The sequence below is a fragment of the Puma concolor genome, chromosome C2, assembly GCF_028749965.1.
Source record: "Puma concolor isolate L17-30 chromosome C2, mPumCon1.1.hap2, whole genome shotgun sequence".
Classification (NCBI taxonomy): domain Eukaryota; kingdom Metazoa; phylum Chordata; class Mammalia; order Carnivora; family Felidae; genus Puma; species Puma concolor.
The window spans coordinates 89,368,062-89,391,018 of record NC_141675.1 but is presented as its reverse complement, the minus strand read 5'-3'; the positions used below and the strand labels follow the sequence as shown (position 1 = coordinate 89,391,018).

The following is a 22,957-nucleotide window of genomic DNA, read 5'->3' as shown; positions in this document are numbered from 1 at the left end:
ATATGTCACAGAACACAATTTTTCACATTGCTTTTTCTGGGTCAGGTGAGGTGCTCCCTGGCTGTGCACATGACACGCTCCCTGTGAAGCTGCACATGGGCTTCCTCACCAGCTCGGAGCCAAGGCCTCAGTCCAGACCCATGTGGCTAAAGCCCAAATGCACACCCCTGAGACACATGGACACTTGAGCAATAAAGCTTGTATTTTGTAAATGCAGAAGGAGAGAAGGTGGGGGTTGTGAAGAAGTTTCACAAGCAGGTAGAACACTCACCAACACACACAGGGATCTGGGGGTTAGGTCTTTCCATCCCCGGCTTGCATTTACACAGCAAACCATTGTCACATTTGTCTTGCTGGTTTTCCTTTTCACAACCATAATAATCACACAGGCTTTGAACTGAGAGGGACAAGCAATTCAAGAATACAGTCAGAAAGACAATATGAATAAAGTAACTTGTGAAAGCATTTTACTCCATTGTTATACACACCTTTCTATACAGTTTGGGATTTAACAAAAGGAAATCTGGGATATTCAAATCCAACTCCCTAATTTTCCCTTCTATGACCATGTCCTTATAGTATTCAATTCAAATTAATTCAATAGAAGGTAGTACAATTATGTTCAAGGGCAAGATCTCTTTTTCACTTAGTTCTATGCTGGGATCCACAAGGGACATAGTAGTTATATAACTTTTGGGCCCCATCTTTGTGGAGTTACATGTCTGAGCCCACAGAAAGTCCCCCCAGTCAACTCACGGTCCAGACTTTAAGTACAATGGGAATTCAGAGGCTCAACTAGCTAAAGACAACCTTATGAAGGTTCCAGGAGGTGGGCTAAGTCTTGAAGGATAGGGAAGATTTGAGCAGTCAAAGGAGAGGCAGTCTGTCAAGTGGAGAAAAGTAGGCATGAAAAGCAGCAAAGGACTCTTGTCAGAGAGTAGTGAAGTTGCCCTTGGGCAGGGGAGAGGTGGTGTGTCGAGGTGGGAGAGAGATGAGAATTCTTGGCCCTGCCATTTACAGGCTATGAGCTGTCTGTTCGGTTTTTTGATTTTTGGTGGATCCAGGTGTCCTCTATCTATAAAACGGGGCTAATAATTCTTGTTTCACATGATTATTGTGAGAATTGAATGATGTCAATGCAAGTGCCACACCAGGAACCTCAACAAATAATCATGCTTTTGTTCAGTCACATGTACAGCAGAGTTTGAATGCCAGGCTAAGGATGTTGACTTTTATCCTACAAGCCTGGGAATCCATTGGTAGATTCTGAGCAGAAGCATGGCAGGAGAACGCATTCTTTTAAGAATGTTAGTCTAGAAGCATGTTGAAAGACATTAGGGATAAAAAAAATGAATCTGAGAATAGAGTAAGGGGCAAACATAGGAGCAGGTAAAACAGAAAGTAGTTATTCTCGTCTAAACATCCCACACCTGTAACTAACCTTCCTTCATCGCCTACCATTTGAAAAAGCCAACTAGGGGCACCTGCATGGCTCAGTCAATTAAGTATCCAACTCTTGATTTCAGCTCAGGTCATGATCTCATGGTTTGTGAGTTTGAGCCCCGCATCAGGCTCTGCACTGACAGCACAGAGCCTGCCCAGGATTCTCTCTCTCCCTCTCTCTTTATCCCTCCTCCACTCTTTTTCTCAAAATAAATAAACTTAAAAAAATAAATAAATAAAAAATAAAAAGAAATGGACATATGGTTTGCACAGGAAATTCTCAGATGAGATTTATAAACAAAATACAGAAAGAAGGTCCCATAACCAAAGACAGAATATTAATAGTGTAATAAAGTCTAGAGCTCCAAATGAGATCAAGCTTGCCACAGACAAAACCCAAACAACAAACAGGAAAACCAACAACAAAGAGCAAACGGGTAAAATAGAAAGATAGGTGAACAAATGGAGGGTCATGTGTGTATTTCATGCTATGGAGCCCACAGAAAGGCCAGGCCTGGCAGCTGTCATGTTGATGGGTGACATGAGAGAAACACAACTAGTGTTCTCCAGTCTCTTCTGCCAGGAAGGAACACTCAGTGAAGAGTTGAATGCACGTTGCCAAGAGGCAGCAGCCCAAGGAGAAGGTATGGTGCAGAGGGGCCTCCATTGTTTCAGGTAGAAGGTGAAGTGCTTTACCCCAGAGCATTTACATTCCAGATCCCGAGAGAACAGTGAGAATCTGCGTGAAATCTCGAAGAAAGTGGAAAGGTGCTGGAAAGCTATACACGAACAGGATTTGTGTATTTCCAAAAAGAGAAAACAGTTTTGCAAACTAGGCCACAAAGGTTACATTCATTAAAAAGCAAAAATTTAAGAGACTCAAGGAGAAGTTTCAGCAGGAGCAAAAAGAAGGATGAGAGAGGCCAGCAGGGGAATTATGGCCTTACAACAAATAAATGGTTGCTGTTTCAGGCCGCTAAGGTTGGGGTGGTTTGTGACACAGCAAAAGTGAATTGTTCCAGCTGTGCTAGGGGCTTGCGTGTCAGCCTAAAGGGGAAACAGAGTAAGGAAGGCTTTCTATGATCATTTGGAAGCTACAAGTTGGTATAAAGCCTTCTTGTTTCTCCTTTCTTTATCTTTTCCTGTCCAGAGACCATCTGTTCACGACTGCCTTCCAAAGAGAGGAGCAAAGTGGTCAGAGTGATAAGTAGAGCCAGTGAGGGAGGAGAGGGAAGAAGAATGACTAATTAACAGGCATTGGGCCCATCAGTGGATTCAGTTCTCCTGCTTTTCTTGCCCTCTTCTCACATGTAATGGAAATGTTTTCAAAAAGGGAGGTCTTTAGGTAAACTTCGAATAAAACTACTGAATACTTACTAATATATCCTGTAATGCCATCCTTGTTGTTTTCAATTGCTTTCTGAATGGATTTAGACACGGTCACCTCATCTTCTTTTGTAGTTTTTGTGAAAATGTTTACGACTTCTACAGAGACATCCCTTTCACCAGCACGTGTTTCCGATCTTGCTGAAGGAGAGGTGCTAAAAATGAAATGAATCCATCACTTGATGAACTGAAGAATTGACAGATTGATTTTCAAACCTCCTGGACTCCCCAGTCTCTCAGCTCCAGCCCTGAGCCGCTGTCTTATATCCACAACTGGGGCCCAAACATAAAGGCCTGGCTTTGTAGTATGCTAGCAATTTACAGGCCTGGAGCTCTATCTCTCTTCCATGTGCGCTCAGAGGAAATCTATGGCTAAAACGATGCCCTATTGGAGGATATTGAGAAAAATTGTGGACAGTCCGTTTTAGGTGCTAAAAGCCTGAAACTAACCAGAACCAGAACAAGTAACATCTGATATAGTAAGTTGTCACTTTCTGTAGAAAATCAAGAGTAGGTCTTAGGGCACCTGTGTGGCTCAGTCGGTTAAGCATCTGACTTTGGCTCAGGTCATGATCTCCTGATTCCTGAGTTTGAGCCCCACATCGGGCTCTCTGCTGTCAGCATGGAACCCACTGTGGGTCCAGTCTCACTCTCTCTGCCTCTCTCCCATGCTCGCTCACGCGCGCGCTCTCTCTCTCTCTCTCTCAAAAATAAATAAACATTAAAAAAACAAATTAAAAAAAAGAGTAGGTTTCTTGCTGAGCTGGCAAACCTCACTTATACTTTAAGGGAGACAGAAGGGTGTGAATGTGCATTCCTCTCTTGCACAGAGAGAGCAGTAATCAACCACACTGAGTCTGGGTCATTCCCCAGAGGGCCAGGGGGGTCAGCAGGCAGATTCAGCTCAGACACTGAACGAAGGAGGGTGGGGCTACAGGGAACATGAGCACAGAACACCACATCAGATCCCCTGATTGTGAGTGCCTGCTGTGAGCAAGACATTGCATGGTCTCTCTCCACTGGGCGCTGCAGTTTGGAGCCCCAAGAACCTCTGTGTCTAATTCTAATTCTTCCACTGTCCAAGAGGAATCGAGTGATACAATCACGAAAAGAGAGGGGTGGGGGAAAGGACTTTCAAAAAGTCCTTCCCTCTCCAGCCTGTGGCTGTGTGTGTGTGTGTGTGTGTGTGTGTGTGTGTGTGTTTTAAGCAGGCTTCACACCCAAGCACAGGACCCAACATGGGGCTTGAACTCACAACTCTCACATCAAGACCTGAGCTGAGGTCAGGAGTCAGACACTCAACAGACAGAGCCACGCAGGTGCACCATTGGCTATGTGTTTTTTAAGATTCATGCTATATTTTTCCTGTTCTTTTTTTCTTCTAGACTCCATTTTGACTTCTGAATAAATATCAGAAGCTTGAAAACATAGCCAACCTACTTAGGAAATGTTTACAGCCATATTCATTCCTCAGAACAATTGAGAAAATCCAAACTCAAATGGTCACCGCAAAAGGGAGTCCAAAAAGCAAAATGGGATTCAGATTCTAATTTAAAATTCCCTCCCGTGATTAATTCATGATAGGATTTGGAGGTGACGATGGAACAGACGGGGCAGTGAGAAAGGGGTATTTGATACAAGTCCTTTATCAGGTGAAAAATGACCAGAAATCTACAGAATAATTTTGCAGTAGGGCTAGGAAGGAAAGGCTATCCACAATTCATTCACTCAAAGGACCTACTAGCACACCCTCCAATTCAGGAGGCAAGATATTACAACGAAGGGAAAAAATGGAACCACTGTATATTTAGTGACAAAACAACGTGGCATATTACCTGCCTCCAAAGTCCCCCATCGATCCACTTACCTTACTTCACGAATTATAGTCTGTCCATAATCAAAACTGTTAAATGCATTCACAAACTGTGAAGGAGAAGAACAAATTTAGTAATAACCACGAAGAGGGGGGGAAATGTGATACTATATCTAGGTGTTCACATAAACACATTTCTAACCTCCTTGGTGTAAATATGCGTGGTTAATCACAGCAGTTTGCTCCTTGCATGTGCTCTAACACATTTTGATAATTTTTGTTCCAAAATAGTAAGATTCTGATGTAAAGTCAGAGTTCTCCAGGAAAAAAGACAGACACCTAAAGCACCCAGCCAAATCAATGATCATACTTTTAAAACTAAGGAGACTAACTTGTTAAGTTTGTATTTTCAAAGTCACTGTGAAGTTTTGCATATTTGTTAGACTTATCTATAAAGCCTGCTTCACACACTCATCAGTCTACCCAAGGAACGCTTATTTAATTTCCCACCTTGCTGAGGCAGGATGCCAGACACAGAGGTTACAAAGACGGCAGGCTATGCCCTGAGATCGGACAGGGGACTACACCATGAAGTTGAGACAGGTAAGCACCACGGAGCAATACGATCTACCAGAGAAATCCAGAAAAACTCTCTTCCAGTTGCAGAGAACCAGAGAGGGCTTCCAAAAGCAGACAAGCCTTAAAGCATTTCAGAGGCAGTGCTGGGACACAGAGAGGGGGAAGGAGCCCACACACTAATGTTCAGAAGCAGTGTGGCTCAGAAAAGAGCAGGCTGGACTGGGAAGAACACCTAAGGTCACAGTTCTCCATGTGTCAGCTTTTGTAGAACTTCTTTGGACCTCATTCTTCTCATGGGAACCCTTGCTGTAGCAGTAATTCCTACCAACAGGGCTATTATTGGTATAAAATGAGATGGAATTGATACATGACTTTGTGAGCTGGAAGGGGCTCCAGCACAAGTACATGTCACTAGGCAGAATTGTGTCATGGGACCTCAGGCAGGGGTGAAGTGGAGGGGCTGTGGGACCTCAGGCAGGGGTGAAGTGGAGGGGGGTGTGAGAGGGTCCCAATAAGAATGTAAGTTTTCTCTTTCTCATAACCTCCCCCGCCCCCACCCCATAGCACTCAACACAGGTCAATCCCCAGGAAATGTTCAACAAACACTGGCTGACTGATGACTGAATAAATTAAATGTGAAAGACATGACCTTGAACATGTCTTCCCTCCTGTGGGCCCCAGTCTCCATATTTTATTATATGAGTGTTCCACTGGGTTGGTGCAACCTTTTTATAATCCAATGACTTTTTTACTATTTTTCTCCTCATGGTGACCCAATGCTTTAAAAGATCCTGGTAACCAATGTCATTTAAAAAGATGTTAAATCATTTCTCTTTTATTCTAGTCAAATTCAAACAAATCTGATGCTCTAGTGAGTCTGGGTAGCCTTACATCCAGAATACATCCATATGCCTTTTAGTTCTTTTAAATACGAGGAATAGCTGGCATTTATGTAAACCATCAGGGGCCTGGGAGTTCACTTAGCAACAAGTTCATTGGTCATCTTCCGAGGGCCCTCTCATTCCCCTACTCACCATTGCCCACTTAATTTTCTTATGCCTATAGAAGAGATTACAAAATTAGCATCTGGCATAGGAGAAAGTGTCTCTGTTTTTTTGTTTTTGTTTTTTTCAAATCTTCCAGGTCACCCTTTGAGGCTGTCCGGACATACACATATCAAACTGAAGGGCTGTAAGTCTGGACAAGAAGGCAGTAGCTACCCAAACAGGCCTGCTGGCCCTCTACTGCATGACACAGCAAGCAGGTGAGAAGGAGAAGAAGCAGTTTTGTGGTCAGGCAGGTCTGAGTTCAAGTCCCTACCTCCTCACTCATCAGCTGGGTGACCTTCAGTCAGTTAATTAACCTTCCTGATCCTTAACAGCCTCATCAGCAAAATAGCACCATTGTACCACCTTCCCCATTAGGTTGTTTTGGGAATTAGAAACATTACACATAAAATTCCAGGCACGTATGCAACAGGGAAACTCCACATCCCTTTGCAGACTGTCCATCTGGATCCAGCTGGATAGAAAATGGGCCCTGGGAGACATCTTGGGGCCTGAGCTGGGACTGCCCTGGCTACAAAGTCTGCTAAGAGGACCTTGAAGAAAGTCAATTATCTCTCTTTTCTTGTCTGTAAGAACCGCAAATGAGTTCTGGCATATCCTCTTCAGAAAAAAAACTTCCTGAAAATTATAAGAATGCTCTCTCCCCTTCATGGTCCCTCTGAAACCATCAAGACCTGACTGAGACCAAGTCTCAAAATCGGTCTCTGAAGACCAGGGCATAGGCCTGTACCAGGAGGGCGCTTGTGGACACTCATACCCAAAGCAAGTTTGGGGAACGTGGTGGCCACAGGGGCCACTGCTCAGTAATGCGACTTGAGATAGTAGAGGGGTTCTCTGGAAATAGGAACACATGGATGTTGCTGTCCTCAATGCACCAGAAAATCATCCAAGTGGGAGAACTGGAATGTAGATCTAGGATAAGACGATAGGTCATGGCCAGCTGGCCCGTCGTGCACAGGCGGTATGTGCAAGGCCAAGGCCAGGAGGCTGCAGTCAGGTTTCACCCTCGCAGTGCCAGGCACCGGCTGTTTGGTCGTGAGCACTAGCTGTCTCCGTACAATCTGTAAATCATCTGGACAATAATGTTTTATGTTTTACCGTTCTACTAGCAAAACTCTTCTGTGATGAAATAATTCAGAATTGAAAGGTATGGTCTTCCATGTCTTTTTAGCTTTTAAAAGTGTTGCCCCACCTAGGGTTCTAAGACATATTTACTGGCTCCTTGTTTTTTTTTTTTTTGTTTCTTTAAAACTAAACTTTCAGAAACACTGGTCTAACATAGATCCAGAATGGAGATTTCCACCCCTTTTCATGCTGGCACATTCACTCACAATCATCAAAATGAAATGAAGCTAAGGTTCATTTTGACATTTTCGACAGTGGGGGGAGAAAAAGTAACAGATACTAATCTGAACAGAGTTCCTTTTCCAGGCATTAAAAAAAAGCCCGACTAGGATAGAAGTATAAGCAGATTTGAAGGTAGAAAGGAAAAAAAGAAACCTTGATTTTTTTCTCTTCAATCCTACGAAAATATTTTATTTTTTATTTTTTTTCCTACGAAAATATTTTAAAACATCATTATATTTATGTGTCCATTTTAAAATATTCTTTTCTCTTAATGTTTATTTTTGGGAGAGAGAGAGAGGATGCAAGTGGGGGAGGGGCAGAGAGAAAAGGAGACAGAGGATCTGAAACAGTCTTTGGACTGAAAGCAGAGAGCCCGACGTGGGGCTGGAACTCACGAATTTTGAGACCATGACCCGAGGCGAAGTCTGCCGCTTAACTGACTGAGCCACCCAGACACCCCTCCATTTAAAAATATTCTCATAGCTTCTGTATCAAAGAGTATGGATGGCATCGTTGGAACAAGCCTCGAAGGGCCCTCTGCCGTGCTTAGTGTTAGTCATCTAGGTGCAGGATCATGGGGAGGCCTAAGCGTCCTAGCGGAGGAGCCCGGGCAACCAGGTGCCAGGGGCTCAGGACAGTTGCTATTTACCAACCAGTAAGGGTGCATTTCACTATTTCACGGACTAATACAGCTGCACCAGTGTGTACGGACTGAATACCAGTCCTACATCCGTAAGTCATTGTTAGAATAAAGGACACTTATGCAGGAAGAAAGGTAGGAAAATACTTACAAATTCAGTAACTTTAGTATGTAATTTTTGATAGGCCATAGAATTTTTATCTTCCAAACCAGACGTTTCTGATACTTTTACTGTAATTGTTCCAGGGAATAGCTTTCCTGAAATTTAAGCAGAATCTTTTTTGTAATATTTAACATAAAAAGGGTTAATTTCTATTGTGTTTAAAACATAGATTATTCTCTAAAATTCTAAACATTATATGATGATTATTATGGGAAGTCTGGGAGTACCAAAAATGTTGCCCCAAATCTCACCCAGCCTAACGCAACCATTTTTGCTTTGGTACAGTTCGCCCAGCTTTTGTTTTCTGTGCATAGTTTGCATCGTTACAATTCCATGTTTACATTGTGAGTCTTCTTTACCTATTGTCACATAATAAGCACTTTTCCAAATAATTACCTAGTCTTCATAACTATTTCATTTACTCGTATGCTTATTTATTAAAGTAGGCTCCACGCCCAATATGGGACTTGAACTCGTGACCCTGAGATCAAGAGTTGCATGCTCTCCCAACTGAGCCAACCAGGCGCCCCCCATAACTATTGGTTTTTTTCTGATAACTATTATTTTTAAAGACTGCAAAATACTCTATGAAATATACATTATCTTCATTAATAGTCTTTATTTGTTTTAATGCTACCGACTATTTAAAAAGAAAAATAAAATTTGCAGCAAACATCTTTATGCACAAACCTTTCTATATTTGGGGTCCGTACTTAGAGTGGATGCCCAGAAATGAGATTATTAGTGCTGAAATATGAACGTCCGTTTGGCTTTTGGGGTATCTCTAATCCCTGTGGCCAACACGGTACATTCATTTCCTGCATAATTGGTCTGCTCTGGCAGGGGGAGATATTTTTCATTCATGAAACAGAGAACAATTTCTAACTCAGGAAACAGTCTTGGACCTGCAGAGCACCCAGCTGAACTAACCAAAAAAGGGTTATGCCAGAGGTGTATTGATTTGCTCCTAAAGTCCATTTCAGGAGCCAAGAGGTTCTTAAGTCTCTAAAAATGGAGCTTTCTGTTGGGAGCAAGCAAATTCTGTGACAGAGAACTGACTTGAGGTCAGAGAGTAGGCTCTCAGGTTTGTCTTAAGTATGGCACCTTATCCTGAATCGGTGTCCCCATGTAACAGCACGACTTTGTATTTATGCAGTTGTCAGAATTTTCCAGGGGCTGCAACACTCATCATTTTGTCCTTATGGCACCGTTCCCTTTAACCAGTACAGTGAAGGGACACATCCACTCCCAGACCTTTAGGACAAGCTCACGCACACCTCTGATTTGGTCCATCTCCCATCCCTCTAGTTTCCACTGAAATAAAAGCAGGAGCTTTTTCTCTACTCAGCAGGCCTTTGTTACCTATAAATCATCCTCTACCTCTACTATTCTGGAGGCTCTTTTGACATTATTTTACATTTCCCATTCCACTTTAGGTCTGAAATGCAGCTCTGCCCAGTTCATCCCTTGTAACTCACCTTCTTTGCATGTGGAAGAGTTATAGTAATATCCTAACGAACACAGGCAAAAATAGGTATCATTCAGGCTAACACATGAAGAATCGCCTTTACAGGGAGTTCCGTGGCAAGGACTGCTGAGATCTGAGATGGAAGAGAAAGAGATTAAAAATCCACAGAATGACAACAAATTACACCCAGAAACATACTTCAAAATCTTCTTGCCTCCCTCTGGGCACTTTCCATTCCTTGGTTTTGTTAGTCTACAGCACACCCTTAGAAGAGCTAGAAGCAAATACATATTCCCTTACGTCTTGAGGGAGTTTGTTGCTGAAATTCTGGAGCCAGAGGCTTGTCAACGGTAAAGGGCAGGGACCGGTGGGCAAGAAAGAGTGTACTTATAGAGACAGCAGTCTTCTAATTCCATCGTTGGAATCTTTGGATTGCAAGGATCCTTCAGAACCTTGATGTCTGTGCCTCTGACACTAGGTAGGGCTCCTTAACACCATTTGAGAGAGAGAATCCTATTTTCTAGGGAAGTATGAATAACTGTCTTATAGGGAGGTAGAGGCAAGAAGCACCCCCCCAAGAAACTAGGTGTTCTATTTGAGTTAACTAACATAGCACACAGGTGCATGAAGAAAGGAAAAGGGACAGGAAGGGGCCCCTGCAGATTAACTCAGTGAAAATTCTCAGAGGAAGTGATGATGGCACACTCTCTCCCCTGGCTTTCTGAGTGGATGACTTGAATAGTTGGTGAGAATTATATTGCAATGGTGTCCACACCATTGGGTGGTGCTCCCAGACCAGGCAGGGTACAGCCTCTTCCTCTCTCTGGAGAAGTGGTGGGATCGGGGAGTGGAGTTAGGTCAGAGGCCAAATTGGCTGGCCATTTTCTCCACCTCTGTCGAATAAAATGATTCTGAGCTTTGATTTCAGAAATAGTCAAGTGACTGATCAAAAGGTGTTAATATTCTTACGAACTTATAGGTAGAAATTGTTGATTTTTTAAAAAAAGCTATATATAAGGTGCAATGTGTACAACATGCTCTCTTTTGTGATAAAAAGAGAGGAACATGCACAAACACACAAATGTGTATGCTCGTATTTGCACAAATTCCTCTGGAGAAAGATATGAGAAGCTGGCCACAGAAGTTGCCTCTGAGGAAGGAAACTGGGGTCTGGGTCCTAGGAGCTTAGGATAGGAAGGAGATTTAGTTTTTACTGAATATACTTTTGCCCTGTTTAAGCTTCTTTTCTTCCATAACTTTGGGCCTAATTCATTTCTTAAAAAAATTTTTTTTTAATGTTTATGTATTTTTGAGAGAGAGACAGAGCATGAGCGGGGTAGGGGCAGAGAGAGGGGGAGACACAGAATCCGAAGCAGGCTCCAGGCTCTGAGCTGTCAACACAGAGCCTGATGTGGGGCTCAAACCCAGGAACCGAGAGATCATGACCTGAGCAGAAGTCGGATGCTCAACCAACTGAGCCACCCAGGCACCCCTACTTTTATTTAAAAAAATAGAAATTAGGGGCGCCTGGGTGGCTCAGTAAGTTAAGTGTCCAACTCTAGATTTGGGCTCAGGTCATGATCTCGGTTTGTGAGATCGAGCCCCCACATCAGGCTCTGCACTGACAGCACGAAGCCTGCTTAGGATTCTCTCTCTCCTCTCTCTCTCTGCCCCTCCGCTGCTTGCACACTCTCTCCTCTCTCTCAAAATAGATAGATAGATAGATAGCGCTGATGAGGATTTGGAGCAATGGGAACTCTCATTGGTGGGAAAGCAAGATGGTATAGCTTCTTTGGAAGACAGTTTGGTAGTTTCTTACAAAACTGAACATACCATATAATCCAGCAAGCACACTCCTTGGTATTTACCCAAAGGAGTTGAAAACATGCCCACTCAAAAACCTGCACAGGCATATTTATGGCAGCTTTATTCATAATTGCCAAAATTTGGAAGCAACCAAGATATTCTTCAGTAGGTGAATGGATAAAACTGTGCTGCATTCAGGCAGTGCAATATTATTCAGAGTTAAAAAGAAAGGAGCTTTGAAGCCCTGAAAAGACATGAAGGAATCTTTTTTTTTTTTTTAATGTTTATTTATTTTTGAGAGAAAGAGTACAAGTGAGGAAGGGGCAGAGGGAAAAGGGGACAGAAAACCCCAAGCAGGCTCTGCACTGTCAGCACAGAGCCCGACGCGGGGCTCAAACCCACAAACCGGGAGATCACGACCTGAGCCAAAGTCAGATGCTTAACTGACTGAGCTACTCAGGCACCTTGGTATGAACTAATATTCTAAGTAAAATAAAAGGTGTTTTCAAAAATCCCCACATTGCAAGGATGATTTGGAAAATCCTAGGGAAGGAACTGAGCACAAGCCCACTCAGGATACACCAGGCAGACAAGTCCTGGAATGCTTTCCCTCCGGCAATAAAGGACAGACTTGTCAGCCTGTTCTGTGCGACAGGAATAAAGTCACAGGATGTTGCAGCCAGAAGGGATTTTGATGGCTATTTGGTTCAGTCACACCTTATTACAGCTGGGTAAGTTGAAGCCAGGAGAGAAGTGACTTGCCCCCTCCCCAGGTAGCTAGTGGAGGGGTTTTACTCTGAGGGAATGTCCGGGGACGCAGAAATTGCTTAGAAAAGTTCCCTTTCCTGACTTCAGTAGAGCCGATTGTGCAGCTGTGACCCAGGTGGCCTAGTCTTCAGAGTGGTCCCTCCAAACATGAAGGCAGACCGGGACCCAGGTCTTAGATACAGGTTCTGTCTCCCCTTGCTTAACCAGCCAGTTCTTAGATCTATCTGGACCCTTCAAGCCTAGGTTTGAGGATTCTTTTAGACCAGCGGTTGGTAAACTATGACTCATGAGACAGATCTGGCCCGTCTTCAGTTTTTGTAAATAAAGTTTTACTGGTGTTTAGCCAGGCTCGTTCATTTGTGTATGGACTGTGACCGCTTTCGTGTTAAAATGGCAGGCTGGAGTAGCTGCAACAGAAACCCTATTGTGGCCCACAAAACCGAAAATATTTACTAGCTGGCTTTTGCTGATAAAGTTCGCTGACCCTTATTCTAATAAGACCAAACTTTGGGAAATGAGGCAAGTGGTTTCTGTTTCAATAATTTTGACTTGAGGTCAACTGCCAACTCTTCAGGACAGTATTCCTGAAACATCTGTCCTTTGGACAATGGCCCCATGTCTAGGACCATTTGAGCACTTCCGTTGTTTGGCTTTTTATTCCTCAGACTCACATTCCGTGAATTAACTCAAACTCCAAACTGTGAACAGCCACCATTGCAATGTCATACTTTCCCCTAACATTGAGTCAGGATAGCACTGACTCCTTCCTTGCATAGATCAGGGAGACAGACCAGTGGGGCTGGAGAGACAGTGCTTATTTGGACCTTGCCTTCTCAGAGAAGCTGAAACTATTTCTTAAAATCTCCTAGGGAGATGGAAGCTAGAAAAGTAGCTTTCATGATGCCCAAGTCCATAAAAATATTCCATAACTGGGGCGCCTGGGTGGCTCAGTCGGTTAAGCGGCCGACTTCGGCTTAGGTCATGATCTCGCGGTCTGTGAGTTCTAGCCCCGCGTCGGGCTCTGTGCTGACAGCTCAGAGCCTGGAGCCTGTTTCAGATTCTGTGTCTCCCTCTCTCTGACCCTCCCCTGTTCATGCTGTGTCTCTCCCTGTCTCAAAAATAAATAAACATTAAAAAAAAAAAATTAAAAAAAAAAAGTCCATAACTAACTTGAAGTAGGATAGGTGGAGGGCAAAGGAGAACAGAATGAAACCGTGGGTTATCTTTTAGGGTCTCTGCCATGACTACTAGCCTTTGTGACTCAGGGTTTTTTTTTTTTAATTTTTTAATATTTACTCATTTTTGAGATAGAGAGTGGGGGAGGGGCAGAGAGAGAGGGGGCAGAGAATCAGAAGCAGGCTCTGTGCTGACAGCAGAGAGCCTGACGTGGGGCTCGAACTCACAAACCGTGAGAACGTGGCCAAAGTCGGATGCTTAACCGACTGAGCCACCCAGGTGCCCCTTGACTCAGAGTTTGTAATTCCAGGGGTTCATATTCAAGGAAACCTTGGGTCTCTCTATACCCACTTTCCTCCCCCCCACAGAACACACTTACCTACCATCCTCCCCAATGCTAGGACTCTGCAAAGGAGCAGTCTTTAAGGAAATCGCTCTTACCTGGGGGACCAGGGTTTGGGGGGCTGCTCTCAGGCGAAGTGACATTGCCAGAAGTCACTGAAGGAACAGCCTCTGAGGAATTACTTTGGGGGACTGTGATGAGGGATGATCCAGTGTCCGTCTCTGTCGTTTGTGTTTCTGGAGAAGTAACCACTGTGGTTGGCTCATTGCTCCCAGAAGAAACGCAGCCAGGGGTAGGTGCAGCTGTTGTGTTTTCATCTGTGCTTGATTTACTTGTTGTAGACGTGACAGTGGCGTCTGTAACTGAACTCGATATAGAAACAGAGGCCACAGAGGAAGTTGGTGGAGTTTTCGTGGCAGTTGTGACAGTTGTTGTGGTAGGTGTTGGGGCAGTTGTCGCAGTTGTTGTGGTAGGTGTTGTGGCAGGTGTTGTGGTAGGTGTTGTGGCAGGTGTTGTGGTAGGTGTTGTGGCAGCAGTAACTACGTCATTCATGGTAGCGCTACTTGAAGGAGTTGTATTTTGCCCAATGGCTGGAGGAACAAAGATACCAAGTTTCAGAAGAAAGAACATTCGATACATAACGGCAGTTACTTATTCTTTAATACTAATTAGTACCCAATCATTCTTTCTTGAAAAATAAATATAGTTGACTACATTAAAAACGATATACATGGGGACACCTGGGTGGCTCAGTTGGTCGAGAGTCCAACTTTTGATTTTGCTACAGGTCACAATCCCAGGGTTGTGAGATCGAGCCCTGCATTGGGCTCCGTACAGAGCATGAGCCCTGCTTAAGATTCTCTCTGTTTCTCTTTGCCCCTCTCCCCCACTCATGCACGCTCTCTCTCTCGCTCTCTCTCTTTTAAAAAAAAAGTAAAGAAAATACATGACTACTTCGGTCACACACACACAAAACCCTCACAATAGATAAAATTAAAGAGAAAGAAACTGGAAAAATGTTACTGAACTATATTACAAAAAGTTAATATGGATGAAGACAAGGACCAAGAAGTAACATCATTTAGGCCTGTAGTTGCTGGACTATTAATCCAGGTTTAATATTCTCTGGTAGTCTTCTGAGGACAATTGACAATGCCAGCAGGTGGCGCTGTTACTACCTGAAAGTGGCAGTCTTTGTCTTTTTTGTCTTTTTATAGTTTAAGGCAATAGTCCCCATTTTAGGGAGGGCAGGGGAGGGGGTTTATTTAAAGAGAGATGAAATAAAAATACCTCATTACGTGTGTATTAAACTTTCTCCAAAAATTGTTTCCTAGGGATGTTTACCCATTAATAATTTTAGACACATTAATTTTTTAAAGAGCAGGATGAGTAGAGATGATTTTTGCCCTAAGGGCTACGGTGATCATCAGAGTTGCCTTTTTTCCAACTCTTAGAAACCCCTGGACACATGGAACAGTAGTAAACTCTTAGTGACCCAGTGATTACTCTTTTAGAACCCTTGTCTCAAAGAACGCTGACACTGACAACCAGTTTAAAAACAAATATTAGAAGGTTTCGTGAGAAAAAAAAAAAAAGAAAAAAAAGTGTAAGTGAGGAAGCAATTCCTAACCCCTCCGATATAGAAAGACCACTGATTCCCCCACAAGGCTGTGAGCCCCTGGATGGCAGAATCTGGCTCTCCACCTTCAACAGGGCCTGGCTTAAATAGTCATTAAGTGTTGAAGAGATAAACCATTGCTCGGCCAGGAGCAAGAAAATAGTTCACCAACTGACCACCTTTTTTTTTTTTTTTTTTTTAAGAGTGTATTTTTAGGTAATCTCTACACCCAATGCGGGGCTCAATCCTGAGACAGAGTGGTGAGCTCCACTGACTGAGCCAGCCTGGGTGCCCCACCAGCTGGCCATCTTCACTGCTGCTCCTCCTATCCCTGCTACTCTGCTCATTTAACAAGGGCTCACCCTGAGTCAGAGAGTAACTGTGAGATGGATATGCGCATCCATCTTTGATAGAAGAGCCGGCCAATACCCAGATGGGTTTAGGGATTTGCCCAGAGATAAACCGTAATTCCCATGTAGAAGGAGACAAAAGACTCCTGATGCTGGAATCAGGGATTAAACCAGATCCCTGCACTGCATTAGGGTCCAAATGACATTTGGGGGCCAAAGAAAAGGCTACTGAAGGGCATCAGGCCCTCGGAACCTACTGAGTTGTTCTCATCTGGCCTGAGGAACTCTGGAGGACAAATCTCTGGCTTGCTGAACCCCACACCTTAGCCCAGAACCCCCTTTACTTGTGCTCTGTCTTCCTTCATCGCACTAAAATGCCCTACGTCTTTGAGCAGAATGGGAGAGGAAACTTCAGCCATGAAATAGTCTGCTTTGTTGGACCTTGGAGCTAGTAGCTTAAGCCCGCTGGTTCTATCTCAGAGACAGCAAACATGATTAAAAGAATAAAAATTGCAAAATGGTCCTTACCTGAGGCTCCAAAAAGGAGGATGAGAAGAGCGAGGTGACGAAAGGCTTTCATTTTAGATGTTCTTGCCAGGCAATCCAAGGAGGAAATGACTTCCCTCCAACAGTCTTCGGTTTTAACCCTCTTTTGGGTACAAAGTCCAGTCATTAACTGACGTCAATCAGCCAGAGGCAATTACTCCTTGGGGTTTGGTCATATACCATAGGTCTCTTCCGAGCTTTTGAGATAAAAGAGGTAACCTGGACTTAGAGAGTATTTTTCTGTCCAAAATATTCTATCCAAAGTATTATAGTTCAAAATAGCTCAAAACAGCCCACACCTCCTTGGGAGGTTGCGAGGTGTGTGGGGGGAGGGGGCGGGGGGTGAGTCGTTAAACATCCCAAATGTCCCCGGGCTACCACTCTTCAGGAGGTCACCATTCCTTCGAACACCGAACACCGCCATGTAGTATCTGTGCTCCACTTCCTGCCATATGAGCATGGAGACGGTAGTTCCAAGAATCCCTGAGGGGCTCTTCCATGTTTTCCCCAAACCGTTTGCTGTTTAGCTTTTCAGGGGCCTCCCTGATGGTCACTTCTAGCAACTTTGTAATCCTATCTCCAGGCTTCCATGGCTCTCCACAGATCACTTTACCTGGACGCTGCGCCCCATAAATACCTGCAAACACAGTTAATATTGAACTGTAGCATTTAGCCTAACTTTACCGAAGGCTTGTGGGTGACAGCTCAGGGAGGGGAAATACAGTACAGAAAGGGGGAAAACTTAAAATGGATGACCGTATCTCTTCACTCCTGGTTGTTCGTTCGCTGTCCTGGCCTCCCTCTCCCAGCTTCTCTACTCACCTCTTGTCCCAGAACCCCCGAGCCCCTGACTTCTCACTACATTTCAGGAACCAGCCCATCACTTAGAGTAGGGTCTTCTTAACTCAGGCCTCCCTCCCTACAGCTCAGAACCCCAATTCCCCCTGGGTCTAGCCCCGGACAGAGGGGTGAAAACAGTCGCTCCTTGTGAATATTAGGCAGTTTTACCTCTGACCTTAGTGAAGACAAAATTTTTTGTTATTACACAGAAGGCTAATTCCTTGTTGTCCCCAAGGTCTCCACTCAGGAATAGAATTTCGGGTTTGCTCTTATATAGCTGAGAGGCCCATTTAAATATTTTTCCCAGGCAAAACGCCTGTGCTGTTATTCTCGGCTTGAAGCATTCCTGGCACCAGAAGTTAAACTAAGGCCTCTTTTTCGTCTCTTCTGTTTTCTTTTTAAATTCACTTTATTGAGTTAGGTCTAATTTACATCAATAAGCGAATCCATTTAAAGGGTAAATTTTGGTGAGTTTTGATAGATGTGTCTACGTGTGAAACCACCGTTATAATCACGACATGGAACATTTCTATCGCGCCCCAAAGTTTCCTCTTGCCCCTTGGCAGTGTGTTCCTCTCTCCACCCCCCACCCCAGGCAACCACTGACCTGCTTTTGTCACTAGAGATTAGTTTGCTTTTTCTAGAATTGTATATAAATGGAGTCATACAGCATGTATTACTTATTCTATGTCTGGTTTTCCCCCTTAGTACAATGATTTCACAATTCATCCAGATTACTGTGTCTATCAGCCCTTTCTTTTTCTTTTCTTTTACAACTTTACTGAGGTATAATTTATGTAATATGAATGCACATATTTAATGTTTTGATATGGGCTTATACCCATGAAACGATGATCGTGATCAAGATACCAAACATTCTCACAATCCCCAAAAGTTTTGTGCCCATCCTTCCCCACACCCCCAGTCTGAGGTAACCACTCCTCTGTTTTCTGTCACTATAGATTAATTTGCATTTCCTAGAATTTTATAGAAATGGAATCAAACAGATGTACTGGGTCTGGGGGCTTTTATTTTTTGGTCCGGCTTCTTTTACTCAGGATAATTATTTTGAGATTCATTCGTGTCGTGTGTGTATTAATAGTTTGTACGTATAATTTTCCATTCATTTGGAAGTCTTTCCTTAGGATAAAGTCCCAGAAGTGAATTTCTCAGGAAGTGGGTAATTTTTTATGTCATGTCTCAGTCAAAAAACCATTTTCTATGGCTCCTGATATCTGTTGCCGCATTTCCTTTTGAAGGGAATATAGCCTTTGTAAGCTTATTAAAGTATCTGCACCCTCACCTGAATTGACTGCAAACATTTTTAAAGATGTAAAATGTTATTTTGTTTTGCTAGTAGCATATCTGTAAAATGAGTGAAGGGCATTTCCCTCACATTTCTTTATGAATTTTATTTTCTCTTTTTATGAATAATTTGATAATGGCAACCAACTTTTGGAAAATAAGTTATCCAAATATCTGTGAGTCTGAAGACCCATGACTATATCTCATTTACTTTGCATTCCTTGCTCCCTGAATCTAGAACAGACTGAATGGCATTCGGCCATCCTTTCCTTTATTCCATAAATATTTAGGAAGCACCCGCTTTGTGCCAGCTGCTCTGGATGCTGGGGACAGAGGAGTGAACAAAGCAGGGAGGCTCTCATGGAAGAGGAGCAACAGACAACCAAACCAACAAAGAGACCACGGAAGTTCACATTGTGAGGATGGTCATGCAAAATGAACTAGGGGCCTGTAGTCAGGTGGGGAGAGGGGCTCCTTTAGATGAGACCACCAAGAACCTTCCTGTTGTTGCACTTAGACTAAAACTTACACTCCCTGTGGCATCAGGCCACACTTCTCTGACATCACGATTCCATTATCTATCTTCTGGAATTAAGCTCTTAGCGAAGTTATATGGAGGGGCTTTCCCCAGGAAGCAGCTTCACCTTTCACACACCCAGCTCCCCGAATGGGATGACGGGAGATTCCATGTAGGGGAGGAAGGTCCCTATCGCCTCCACCAACTGTAATTCAGATTTCCTCCTGGAGGGGTGAGTGGTTCAAGAGATTATAACGCTGCTGTTAGGGTGCTAGCACTGGGCCTGGACTCGTTGCTCTTGGAGAGGAAAATTGCCAACAACAGAGGGGAGTACATTAGCACCTGTTTAGGGATCGCAGTGGTTTCTGGTTTGCACCTGCCAGCGTCCCCAGTCCAGTTGCTCCTAAAATGGGAGACAACGCAACGAGCAATGAGGGCAGTGGCCCTCAAAGTGTTGCCCGCACCAGCAGCATGCCCACAACTCGGGAACTTTTTAGAAATGCACATTTCAATCCCCAGCCCAGACTTACTGCATCAGCCATCTGTGTTTTAACAAGAGTCCGGGTAATTTTGCTGTGTGCTCAGGTGTGACAATCACTGTGCCCGTGGCACAAAGTTGATTTTAAGTGGTCTGTGGTCACTGTTAGAAAACATTGATTTACTTGGAGGAGGAAAGTAATTGCCTTTTCAAACGCATTTCAGACACTCTGATTACACAGGGAGAAAATCACGCTGACTGCCAATGTATCTGTGTTCTGATACTTGCATATTTCCTTTACAAGGAAGACAGAGCAGCCCCAGGCACAGAGCCTTTGGCAGAGATATGCACCTAGAACCCACTAACACTTAATTTTTGTTGTGTTTATTTTATGATGACTTTCGATTTATGAGAAAGGAAACTAGTTTTTTATTTAAGGTGATGATGTAAAGTTTATTTTAAAAGTAAATTCATTTAGGTCTTAAGTCAATTTCCAAACGATATTCTAGAGGAAAGAGTAAAGACGGCATGTGGTTTGTCAAGAATCCCGAGGGTGGGACAAAACTGCTTGACATTCAGAGGACACCATGCTGGGACACATCCTTGGGTGAGTTGAAGAAAAGTGGGGGTGGGGAAGCAAACAAAGTAAGTTAGCTAAAATATTAATAAAAGAAATACCAAATATCAACACCATGAAAAGTGTCACTTTGCACTAGGAAAAGAGAACTAAACTAAGCCTCATTTAAAGCTGAACTCTGAGTTATTTTTGAATGGAATTTAATCAGATAAGTGCCTATTCTTGGGAATTTGGCTCCTACACCCCCCAGCTGGCTGTCAGTCTGGGGAGGGGGAGGGCCATAACATTTCATTTGACATTCAAGGCTTGAACTCAACTCACTCCATAATCTTTAACCAGACATTCTTTTGAATTGTTGTTCAAGTTACCTATGAAATATCTCTTCTAAGAAGGAATTTTTGATTTGGCTTTCTAAGGAACTGTTTTCTTTATGACAAATTTGAAATAAAACATCAGCACATGTTCACAAGCAATTACCTGAGAGGTTGCTCAGCACCAGGAACCAATTAGATACTATGGCTGTGGGCCTATTTTGAAAGATTGAAAGATTGATAGATCTTGAAGATTGAAAGATTGAAAGAATGATAAGATCTGCTGTTGGCAATGGTGTGTGACCAACATGCCATTACAGAAATTGCAACATGTATTACAGACCTTTAAAAATGGACAACTTCTGGGGCACCTGGGTGGCTGAGTCAGTTAAGTGTCCGACTTTGCTCAGGTCATGATCTCACGGTCCGTGAGTTCGAGCCCCACTTGGGGCTCTGTGCTGACAGCTCAGAGCTTGGAGCCTGCTTCGGATTCTGTGTCTCCCTCTCTCTCTGCCCCTCCCCACTTGCACTCTGTCTTTCTCTCTCTCTCAAAACTAAATAAACATTAAAAAAAAATGGACAACTTCTGGGAGGATGGAGGAGTAAAAGGATCCTACTAGATCCTATCATCTATTCCAATAGACACACTGAGACACCAGGCAGATTAGTGCAAGGAACTCTGAAAACAACCTGACGACTGGCAGAACAGACTTTCCACAGATAAGTGTAGAGAGGAGGCCGCATCAAAACGGGTAGGAGGGGCAGAGACATGGCTGAGAACCAACACCCCCCAGCAGGACTAACCACAAACAGGAAAGATACCACAAGCCAGAGAAGTTAGCACTGAGAGAGGATCAGACACCACCCTAGGCATGGGTGACCTGCATTGGGAAGACAGGTTCTCATAACATCTGGCTTCGAAAACCAGTGAGGCTTAACTTTTTGAGTTTTTACAATAATCAGGGCTTAACTCTGGGTACTTTAAAAACCATCCGGACTTAACTCTGGGAGAGCTGGAAGGCAGGAGGAAACTGACACCCCACCCTTAAAGAGCCCGCATAACAACCCCACTGAGAAACAGCATAGAAGCAGCTGTTTGAAAAGCACCTGGGGTATATGTGAAGATTTATTTACTAACCTCAGAATGTGCGCTGGAAGGCTTGTCCAAGAACAGAAGGGCTGGCACACACCTCCCCCCTCTCCACCACCCAGCCGAGATATCAGGACACTTTCAGAACCAGCAGGAACACTCTCCACCAGGCTCTCCAATACCTAGCACCGTGCGCCCCACCCACGTTCTCCTGCAGAACCACCCCATCCAGCTTGTCCCACTCGGCAGCGCAGCGGGAGTCTCTCCAAGGCGCTCCTGCCCCAGAGAGGGGAAGACAACCACACGCTCTGGTGCACCTGCGGTCCCAGCAGCCAAACTCGCAGGCCACAAAACAACTGTCAATAAATTAAAAAAGATTAATACCAGATCATGCATCTTTCTGACCACAGTGGCATGAAACTAGAAGTCAATCACAAGAAAAAATGTGCAAAGAACACAAATGTGCAGAGGGTAAGTAAAATGCTACTAAACAATGAATAGGTCAACCAAGAAATCAAAGAGGAAATCGAAAATTAAAAATAGAATTACCGTCTGATTCAGTAATTCCACTGCTGGGTATTTACCTAAAGAAAATAAAAACACTAATTTGAAAAGATATTTGCACCCCTATGTTTATTGCAGCATTCTTTACAATAGCCAAATTATGGAAGCAACATAGACCCAAGGGCCCATTGATAGATGGATAAAGAAGATATGGTATAGATATGCAATGGAATATTACTCAGCCACAAAAAAGGATGAGATCTTGCCATTTGCAACAACATGGATGTATCTAGAGGGTATAATGCTAAGTGAAATAAGCCAGAGAAAGACAAATGCAATATGATTTCATTAATATGTGGAATTTGAGAAACAAACAAATTAAAAAAGAGACAAATACCAAAACAGACTCTTAACTATAGAGAACAAACTGATGGTTACCAGAGAGGAGGCGGATGGGAGGATGGGTGAAATAGGTGTTGTGGGGCGTCTGGGTGGCTCAGTCAGTTAAGCACCTTGACTTCAGCTCAGGTCATGATCTCTAGGTTGGTGAGTTCGAGCCCTACAGCAGGCTGTCTACTGTCAGCACAGAACCTGCTTCAGATCTTCTGTCTCTCTCTCTCTGCCCCTCCCTCACTTACTCTCTCTCTCTCAAAAATAAATAAACATTAAAAAAAATACGTGGTGGGGATTAAGGAGAGCGCTTGTGATGAGTATCAGGTGTTGCATTGAAGTGTTTATTCACCATATTCTACACGTGAAAGTAATACAACCTTGTATGTTAATTACACCTCAATAAAAAAAGAAAGCAAAGAAAATAGACAT

At 43.6% G+C, this 22,957-nt stretch overlaps 1 protein-coding gene across 2 annotated transcripts in view; it reads right to left on the bottom strand.

Annotated features, from left to right (window-relative positions):
- The window catches only part of MUC13 (mucin 13, cell surface associated), a 29,859-nt gene extending 8,045 nt beyond the window's left edge, over positions 1 to 21,814 (bottom strand). The window contains exons 1-8 of one of the 2 annotated variants that reach the window (XM_025914054.2): positions 21,680 to 21,814; positions 16,496 to 16,710; positions 14,098 to 14,589; positions 9,917 to 10,039; positions 8,427 to 8,533; positions 4,697 to 4,752; positions 2,821 to 2,984; positions 272 to 397 (exon numbers count right to left, since the gene is read on the bottom strand). In XM_025914054.2, coding sequence (XP_025769839.2) covers positions 272 to 397; positions 2,821 to 2,984; positions 4,697 to 4,752; positions 8,427 to 8,533; positions 9,917 to 10,039; positions 14,098 to 14,589; positions 16,496 to 16,640 — 1,213 coding nt within the window. In that variant the 5' untranslated portion in view covers positions 16,641 to 16,710; positions 21,680 to 21,814. Of the gene's footprint in view, positions 1 to 271; positions 398 to 2,820; positions 2,985 to 4,696; positions 4,753 to 8,426; positions 8,534 to 9,916; positions 10,040 to 10,206; positions 10,514 to 14,097; positions 14,590 to 16,495; positions 16,711 to 21,679 lie in introns of those variants that run through there. The other variant, XM_086675181.1, reaches the window with a different exon arrangement.
- Between the last annotated feature and the right edge of the window lie 1,143 nt (positions 21,815 to 22,957).